General features: G+C 41.1%; 1 protein-coding gene across 4 annotated transcripts; it reads left to right on the top strand.

Annotated features, from left to right (window-relative positions):
• The first annotated feature begins 3,217 nt into the window (after window positions 1-3,217).
• SPIN3 (spindlin family member 3) lies at window positions 3,218-8,174 on the top strand. 4 transcript variants are annotated; one of them, XM_008967929.5, is made up of 2 exons: window positions 3,218-3,950; window positions 4,060-8,174. In XM_008967929.5, exon 2 carries the CDS (start codon window positions 4,062-4,064, stop codon window positions 4,836-4,838), a length of 777 nt encoding a protein of 258 aa, XP_008966177.1. In that variant the 5' UTR covers window positions 3,218-3,950; window positions 4,060-4,061; the 3' UTR covers window positions 4,839-8,174. The 4 variants fall into 4 exon arrangements, with proteins under 4 accessions (XP_008966177.1, XP_008966183.1, XP_003805182.1 ...); XM_008967935.5 differs by having other exon boundaries at window positions 3,231-3,728; XM_003805134.6 differs by having other exon boundaries at window positions 3,231-3,767.
• Window positions 8,175-10,057: the final 1,883 nt, after the last annotated feature.

Raw genomic sequence — 10,057 nt, 5'->3', positions numbered from 1 at the left:
TTAATCCAGTCTATCATAGTTGGACATTTGGGTTGGTTCCAAGTCTTTGCTATTGTGAATAGTGCCACAATAAACATACATGTGCATGTGTCTTTATAGCAGCATGATTTATAGTCCTTTGGGTATATACCCAGTAATGGCATGGCTGGGTCAAATGGTATTTCTAGTTCTAGATCCCTGAGGAATCACCACACTGACTTCCACAATGGTTGAACTAGTTTACAGTCCCAACAGTGTAAAAGTGTTCCTATTTCTCCACATCCTCTCCAGCACCTGTTGTTTCCTGACTTTTTAATGATTGCCATTCTAACTGGTGTGAGATGGTATCTCATTGTGGTTTCGATTTGCATTTCTCTGATGGCCAGTGATGGTGAGCATTTTTTCATGTGTTTTTTCACTGCATAAATGTCTTCTTTTGAGAAGTGTCTGTTCATGTACTTCGCCCACTTTTTGATGGGGTTGTTTGTTTTTTTCTTGTAAATTTGTTTGAGTTCATTGTAGATTCTGGATATTAGCCCTTTGTCAGATGAGTAGGTTGCGAAAATTTTCTCCCATTTTGTAGGTTGCCTGTTCACTCTGATGGTAGTTTCTTTTGCTGTGCAGAAGCTCTTTAGTTTAATTAGATCCCATTTGTCAATTTTGGCTTCTGTTGCCATTGTTTTTGGTGTTTTAGACATGAAGTCCTTGCCCATGCCTATGTCCTGAATGGTAATGGCTAGGTTTTCTTCTAGGGTTTTTATGGTTTTAGGTCTAACATTTAAGTCTTTAATCCATCTTGAATTAATTTTTGTATAAGGTGTAAAGAAGGGATCCAGTTTCAGCTTTCTACATATGGCTAGCCAGTTTTCCCAGCTCCTTTTATTAAATAGGGAATCCTTTCCCCATTGCTTGTTTTTGTCAGGTTTGTCAAAGATCATATAGCTCTAGATATGCTTCCAAAGCTCTCTTAACCTTGTTATTTTGGGTTCTTATGAAGGCTTCATTATGTAGACATCATGAGCCATTGGTGATCGATTCAACCTTTAACTCCTCTCTGCTCCAATCTTCTAATCATGCCCTGGTCTTTGCCGTGAACAGCCCACATCCTGAAGCTATCTAGGGGCTGCCAATCATCAGTCATCTTATTAGTATACAAAAGACACTCTTATCTCTCAGGATACTTCAAGGGTTTTAGGGGCTGTATGCCAGAAAAGGAGATCAAAGAGCAAATATATATTTCACAATATCACAGTAAACAATTCCATTTACCATAGCATCAAAAATAATAAAATAACTTAGAAATAAATCTAACCAAAACTACAAAACATTGCTGAAATAATTTAAAGAAGATCTAAATAAATTGCAAGATACCCAGTGTTCATAGGAAACTCTGTTTGTGGGAAATTATGCCCTCTGGAAACTCTGTGTTCATGGATTGTAAGACAATATTGTTGAGATAACAATACTTCCCAAGTTTATCTGCAGAGTCAGTGCAACTCTTATCAAAATCCCAACAGTCCTTTTGTTCAGAAAAGGAAAAGACAATCCTAAAATTCATATGAAATTGAAAGGAACTATGAAATTAGCTGAGCGTGGTGGCACATGCCTGTAACCCCAGATACTCAGGATGGTGAGACAGGAGAATCGCTTGAACCCGAGAGGCGGAGGTTGCAGTGAGCCGAGATCGTGCCACTGCACTCTAGCCTGGGCGACAGAGCAAGACTCTGTCTCAAAAAAAAAAAAAAAAAAAAAAAAGGGAGCATGAGTACCCAATACAATCTTAATAATATTTTCAGAGAAATCACACTTACTGATTTCAAACATACTGCACAGTTACAGTAATCAAAAAATAAATGTGGTTCTTGCATAAAGATAAAGCAAAAACATGGTTTTTGCATAAAATTCTATGAAATAGAATTAAGAGTCCAGATATAACCCTATACATCTGTACTAAATTGATTTTCAACAAGTATGCCAAGACAATTAAAAAGGCTAAGAATTGTCTCTTCAACAGAAGGTGCTGAGACAACTGGATATCCATGTGCAAAACAATGAATTTGGTCCCCTTCATCACACCATACATAATAATTAATTCAAAATGGGTCAAAGACATAAATATAAGAGCTAAAAACAAACAAAATTTTACAAGAAAATATAGGGGTACATTTTCATGAACTTGGATTTGGCAGTGTTTATTTAGGTGTGACTCCAAACGCACAACCAAGTTTTAAGCTTTTGTGCATCAAAAATACTATCAAGAAAGTGAAGACACCCCACAAAACGGGATAAAATATTTTCATATCATATATCTGATAAGGTTCTCTCATCCAGAATTTAAAAAGAACAATTAACAGCCCTGCTACAAACAATTCATTTAAAAAATGAACAAAGCACTTGAAATAGACATTTCTCCAAAGATACACAAATGTCCAACAAGCACACAAAAAGATGCTCATCCTCATTAGTCATTAGAGAAATGCAAATTAAAACCACAATTAGATATCACTTCATACCCACTAGGATGGCAGTAACGATAAAACTGATTGAATCACTTCTAAAATGTCTTTCTCCACAGATTTATGATCTCACAAATTCCTGTTTTAATTATAGCAATTGTTCTAAGTTTAGTGTCTAGGTTATTCTGTTCAAGTGAACAGAATAATTCATGCGCAAGCACAATTTATAGGTATTTAACAATTAAACGTCTGAAGATCGGAGGCAACGGCAAAATTATGAAAAATCCTAATGCTTAATTTTATGAAGCTACTACAAAACATGTTCTCAGAAAATATCTAAAAAACTGAGCAAATGTTTATTCTACATGGAAATGAGCAGGACATGAAAGTGCATATTCAAAATTATCCAAGCTTTGTAAGAGCTTAGAAAAAAGGAAAAGGAAATAGTGTTAATATTTCACTGTAAGCCCTGGAAAATGGGAGGCCGGCTTAATTATTTTCTTTTCATGTCAATTTTCTGAATTTTACAGTGTCAATATTGTGCATGCAATTCTTTTGCAATCAGGGGAAAAGAAAAGAAATCCTCAAGAAGTTAAGTCTGGGAATGACAAGTCAGTAAAAATTACGTAGATTGGGTCAAGATGGCAGCCTGAACACTGAGCAGTAGCGCATTTCTCTTGTCCTACCACAAATCCCCTTCAATGGAGGGTGGGGGGACGCGGGGAGGGAGGGGAAAGGAAAGAGCTAATTCCTGAAAGGTGGAAAGCAGAAGGGGCAGGGGCGCAGAGGGTTGAGGTTAGGTGAGGGGAGGGGCGCGTGCTAAACCAGAAGAGGTAAACCTATGCAGTGAGAGAGAGATGGTTGTGGGCTCCACAGCTTCTAATTTGGAGGAAGCTGCGAGACCGAGAGCCTAGGAGCACCCCCCACGCCCAGGGCTGTGGTACAGGTTGGCGGGGGAGGGGCGCCACGCGGTGTTTGGCAGGAAGGGGAGGCCTCTCTACTGACCGGAAGCTGCGCTAGAAAAAGAGGGAGGAGACTGCGGCGCAGCAGCGACTAGTGGGAGTCCGATGTGGGAGAGGGGCTGCGGCCACCGCCACCGCCGCCGCCACCAGGAAGGCGGAGGACGCAGGAGCCAAGAGCAAGGGACGCCGCCACGGTCATCTTCGCCTGCCCCGCCGCCCTCTTAGAGACACTCATTGCCTACGGATCACCCTCTCCCAGCTTTTGCAAGCACCGGGCTGCTCGCCCGCTGATTTTCCTCCTCCATAGGCTCACTGCGGAGGCAACGGCGAGGTGTCCGATTTGTGCACTTGAGGCCCGCAATCCGGGACGGTGGGGAATCTGCGCCTCCTGGCCGGGTAGTGTTGGAAGCAGGGCGAGGGGAATGGGGAAACGCTTCGTATTTCACCGAACCGCAGATCTTAGCCAGACTGAGCTGGGGAGGAAGGTTACTGCAGGCACTCAGCCAGGGTGCCTTGATTTCCAGCTTTGCTATCTAGCTTTCGGGAGAAACAGGTGTGGGTTTATTGGGTGCGCTGATTAGGAGAAAAAGCTCTCCGTGTTATGCATTGATTTTGTTAATTTCCTTTCTCGGTCCACCTGGCAACTGTGCTCCTCCTCGCAGGCATGAAGACCCCGTTTGGAAAGGCAGCTGCAGGGCAGCGGTCCAGGACAGGCGCTGGCCACGGCAGTGTGTCTGTTACCATGATAAAGAGGAAGGCTGCACACAAGAAGCATAGGAGCCGACCCACCTCCCAGCCTCGGGGGAACATCGTGGGCTGCAGAATTCAGCACGGATGGAAAGATGGAGATGAACCTCTAACACAGTGGAAAGGAACCGTTCTGGATCAGGTACCTGTAAATCCCTCTCTGTATCTTATCAAATATGATGGATTTGACTGTGTTTATGGATTGGAACTTCACAGAGATGAAAGAGTGTCATCACTTGAAGTCCTTCCTAATAGAGTTGCATCATCTAGAATCAGTGATACACACTTGGCAGAAATAATGGTTGGCAAAGCAGTGGAACATATTTTTGAGACAGAGGAAGGTTCCAAAAATGAATGGAGGGGGATGGTCTTAGCTCAGGCACCTGTCATGAACACATGGTTTTATATTACCTATGAGAAAGATCCTGTATTATATATGTACCAGCTCTTAGATGATTATAAAGATGGTGACCTCCGCATCCTTCAAGATTCCAATGATTCTCCTCTGGCAGAGAGGGAGCCAGGAGAAGTCATAGACAGCCTGGTAGGCAAACAGGTGGAATACGCCAAAGACGATGGCTCCAAGAGAACTGGCATGGTCATTCATCAGGTAGAAGCAAAACCCTCTGTGTACTTCATCAAATTTGATGATGATTTCCATATCTATGTCTACGATTTGGTAAAAACATCTTAGAGGTCATCTTGAAATTTGCCAAATATATGAGACTCTAAATCTGTAGACACAGAAAGTCTTGATTGCTTTCCAGTTTGTAAGAACCATCTTCTCCCTTTTTGCACGTTTTGCTTGGCAAAAAATTGGAACTTCTGCCCTCTCATACGTTTTTGGAAGAAACCTTTTGCCCATCTGTCCAACCTTTTCACTGGTTCCTCTCCGCAATTTAACTGATTAGTGAGAAGGGTAAAGTCTGACATCCATTGGCTCATACTTTTTTTTATCTTGGGTGGTGTTAATAGATTAAAGGTAGCTGAACACCTCTCACCTCACTCTTTTTGGCACTTGGACTCTACACTCATTGAGGTGTGAAGCTTGCTGAGATATCCCATGTGACTGGCTGGGTAAGTGTCTTTCCAATCTCAAATCTCCCCCAAGTGGCTTCAAAAATCTAACATGGGAAAGAGTGGGAAGCCCATTTTGGTCTCTTGTTCAAGTTGCATTCTCAATTCTAACTGTACTAAAAGTAAGGCTAATAATTTTGCTCTCTTTCCGGTTCTTTCACCTATTGCTCAACTGTTTTAGAATTAAGAAGGTAATTACTTTGCATTTTAGTACCTAACCATAGGCTGAGAAACCTTGCAAAACTGATAAGAAGACAAGCATTTGGGGACCAAACTCCAAGTGGAGAGATCAAGATTTCTGGTGGAGCTTAAGTGAAAGGTTTTAGTCATCAGTGGCATTAGGGTCTCTCTTGTCTCCAATAGCTCTGGCTGGTATCTGCAGACATGGAGTAGGTTTTAACTGATAGAAGCTGTGCAGGCAGACTTTAGCACAAATGGTCTTTGCCGGCCCAGAGGAGCATTAAGCCAGGCTCTAGCTAGAGCCCTCAGTCACAGGCAAAGGCTGGGTTTGGCTGGGTTTGGACAGATCTGTCCAGAACCTCAAAATGAAAGAGGAGAAACCTAGAATCAAACTGAGATACAGATTTCTTTGCTGTGCTAAGAGAGACTCAAGTTTTAGATTTGATTCTTAGGAGACTGAATTCAGAGTCCCAGCATATGAGGTGGGCAAGGCACTTGTGAGAACCAAGAATGGCTGAAAGCAGGCTATACTTCCTTGCAGGGACTGGTGGGCTCATCTATTATGGTATCCCAGCAGGACTTGGAACACAGTCAGTGGTAGGTAATCTGTAGGCTTAATGATGTTTTAAGTGCTGGCATTGGTAGATAGAAATCTAATAGATTTTTGTTAGTGTTTTGATTTTTAACTATCCTGTTTCTTGGCTGGCCCTAAGAAACTCATATGCAGATAAGGGTGAGTTCTACTGTGGCAGAAAAGTAAACAATGGAAGGGCCTTTGAGCTTTCCATTATTAAAGAGCCATTGGTGGAGGTTAACCAAAGCCTAGGAAAGAAAAGTTGAAGTACAAGCATGGTTTTTGAGAGAAGCACCTGGCCAAAACCAAAGCTTTCTCATTGAGGTTCTCACAGAAGCTCCATTAGCAGTAACAGCCTAATAAGGCCATGGAGTTCTGCACATTTGGGGCTGGGACTCAAGGCAGTACAATCATATTGGGACTGTACTGCAAGATATCTTCCAAATTAGTTTAAGTTCACAGGTCATGGAGTCCAGACTACCGGCACAGATTGGCATCCTGCTGAGGATGAAACAAAGAAGATGTTCTCTTTTCTCCTATGTTTTATCTGTCTACTTTTGCTTTTTGATGCCACTAAGTCTCTACTATGATGTTTGACTGACAACAGCAATGTGGGTCTGTATTGCCCTATGTTCTAAGTCCTGGGGTCATATATTTGCTTAAAAAAACTGTTCTAGTGGCTGGGGACTAGTGTGCTTTCTAATTTTTTTGATGTGAGGTTGATATTGTGATAATCTTATGTCTTCTTGACCCTTTGGACTCTTTAATATGTATGACATGCAATTGTGGGGTTAGATTAATTCAACTCCTGAGGTCCTGAAGGAACTACACCCAGTCAAGAGGAAGACAGCCAAGGCTGCAGCTGCTGAAGGAACCCCATATCTGGGCAGACATCTTTGTGAGATCTATGTGGCTGAAATGAGAAAAACGAGAAATTGGGAAAGGCAGAGTTTTGGACTTTAATTATTTTGGACTTTGAATTAGAAATTTAATTTTGGGCAGAACTTTTTCCCTTGGAGTTTAATAGTTGATGGGGTGGGGGTGAGGTCATATAGTTCAAACTAAGGCATTTTTATATGTGTTGATATTGTATTATTTGGAGTATTTTAATGCTATCTTTGGGAGTCATTGTATAATTGTTGTCAGCTATGTCAGGAAATATGGCTGGACATAATTGTAAATTAGGGCTGCAATTGTGATCAAATTTTCAGTCTAGGGTGTAATGTAGCCTTAGAGTTAATTTAATTACTGTTCTATTTTGACTTATTTCAGAGCCTCTTGGGGGCAAAAACAACTGCTCACCAATCTTACATTGATGGGAGCAGAACTTTTCTAAGATACTGTTGGTCTCCCTGGAAGGGGACAGCCACAGCCCTGTTTGTTGACCGGAGTCTTGAGCATTAACCATTGTGGCTTAAGAGAATGAAAATGTACAAGGGTATGATGGGATCTATCCTCTTCCTCTCTCCATGCTCCTGACTCAAGAAAAGGAAAAGACTTGCATCTCTCAAAAATGTTTGGAAGAAAGTTCTACCCATCTTCTCTTACACTCATTCAATCTTATGCTTGGGAGGAGGAATAACTTGATGAGATTGAGAAAATGGTTATAATGGATAGGCAGCTTAGGCCACTCTTGGATCTTGAGTTCGTTCCACACAGCAAGATGTGGGAAAGACTGCAGTCCTTCACTACATGGCTGGGTAAACATCTGCTTTCTAGACCCAACTATCTCTCCTTGGGGTGGGGGAATCCCAAAGTCCTTAGACTTATGATAGAAGTTCATTTCAGCCTCAGGTCCAAGCCATGTTCTCCAATCCAGCTCTATCAGCTATAAAGCTGGTATCTATTTTGATTCTTTTTTACAGTTTTAATATATAAATTGTTTTTTAGAAAAATAACACATGCCTATGGTAAAAGTCAAACAGTACAAAAGGGTATACTATTAAAAAGTAAGTCTCTCTTCCTCCTTCTCACCCCTGGCCTCAGTTCCCTGGTCCCATTTTCAAAAAGTAACAACTGTTACCAGTTACTGATGTATCATTCCAGAGATATTCCATGTATTTACAAGCATATTGTGTGTGGGTATGTGTGTATCAGGTTTTTTTTTTTTTTTACACAAATGGTGGCATACTATACATGCTGTTCTGAATTTTGCTTTTTTCACTGAACAATATATTAAAGCTGATATCTTAATCCCTATTTGATTCCTGTGTATATTTTTTAATTGGTTCAGAATCTGGAAGGGAAGGAGGTGTAATTAATTCAAACCTTCAGACCCTAACCCAGTTTAATGAAAACTTACATGACCCTACAAACCCACAATTTCTGCCAGTCCAATTTTTCTCAATAGTAGAATGTGAAATATATGTGAACATAACGTATTCTCTGAGAGGAACTTCTCAAGAGAGGCCAGTATATTTTTACTGAGGGAAGTTAAAAGGAAAACCAATTATATATTGAAGCTGTGGGGAAAGTTAAGGTACTATATAATTAATAATCCAGAAATGAAATGAACAATTATTTTTTTCTGTTTAAACTTGCACTCACATCTACTGCAATATGCAAATTCATATTTATAGCTTTGATTTGCCTTTTCTAACAGAACTTGCCTGCATGTAACAGGAAACCCATTTCAAACAGGCTTAAACTGTTACCAAACGTTGATCAATATAAATTTTAAAGAACTCTAGAGCTCAGATGGGCTTCAGGCATAGTTTGAATTGGGGCTCAGGCTCAGTGTTTATGATTCTTTAGAATTTTCCCTCTGTGTGTCAGTTTCATTCTCAGGCTGTTTTTTCTTATGGTAGCAAAATTGGACCAGCAGTTCCAGGCTACAGCAGTCCAATCTAGAGAAAGATAGATAACCTGTGTCCTATGATGTATTCTCAGCTGGCTTAGGTCAGATACTTTGACCAATCACTAAAATCTCAGGGATGAAATACACTGATTGGCTTAGCAAAGTCAGGTGTTCCATCCCTAACCTCTAGGGCAGTGGTCCCCAATTGTTTTGGCACCAGGAACTGGTTTCATGGAAAACAATTTTTCCACGGACAGGGTGGGTGAGGGGAGGGGGGTGGTTTGGGGATGATTCAAATGCCTTACATTTATTGTGCAATTTATTTCTATTATTATGTTCTAATATATAATGAAATAATTATATAACTCACCATAATGTAGAATCAGTAGGAGCCCTGAGCTTGTTTTCCTGCAACTAGACCGTCCCAAATGGGGGTGGTGGGAGACAGCAACAGATCATCAGGCATTAGATTCTCATAAGGAACATGCAACCTAGATCCCTTGCATGCACAGTTCACAATAGGGTTCATGCTCCTATGAGCATCTAATGCCACTGCTGATCTGACAGGAGGCAGAACTCAGGTGGTAATGCAAGTGATGGGGAGCAGCTATAAACACAGATGAAGCTTTGCTTGCTTACCCACCTGCCACTCACCTCCTGCTGTGCAGCCTGGTTCCTAGCAGGCCATGGACCAGTATTTGTCAGTGGCCCAGGGGTTGGGGACCCCTGCACTAGGGTATATCTCTCTGAAACCAGATGGATTTCCAGTAGAATCAAGGGCTTTGGGTAAATGAATAATGAATGCTATTCACCAATCACAAATATCTAGTATAGCTTCTTCATTTGAATACCTAGTATCCATGGACACATTTCTTCCTACACATCCTCTTTCAAAGAATGCCCACATGTAGGTGTGATAAATTCATGTCCCCAAAGGAGAAAAACCTGAAGTCTTATCTAGTTACTGCATTTAGCGTTAAGTTCAAGATCCCTAGTTGATATGCAGCCATCTTTAGATCCATCTTCCTTGCAGTCTGGTCACCTATACTTAAATTATAAACTACTCTTCTCAACATACCCAATATACACTAGTGGGGAGATAACCAGAGAAATATAATCAAAACTACCATTTGAAAAAGGGAGGAAATAGGAAACAATACATAGTAGTTTCTGGTCCAAAGCATATGTCATAACCTGTTAGACAAGGACTACCTATCCTGGCAGTTGAGTGACTCCTTTGGTCAAATACCTCTTTGTGTTTTCTGAGACGTTCTCTCTTGGAGGC

The sequence above is a fragment of the Pan paniscus genome, chromosome X, assembly GCF_029289425.2.
Source record: "Pan paniscus chromosome X, NHGRI_mPanPan1-v2.0_pri, whole genome shotgun sequence".
In the NCBI taxonomy this organism is placed as follows: Eukaryota; Metazoa; Chordata; class Mammalia; order Primates; family Hominidae; genus Pan; species Pan paniscus.
The sequence above is the reverse complement of the archived record's forward strand: the minus strand, read 5'-3'. Positions and strand labels throughout refer to the sequence as shown.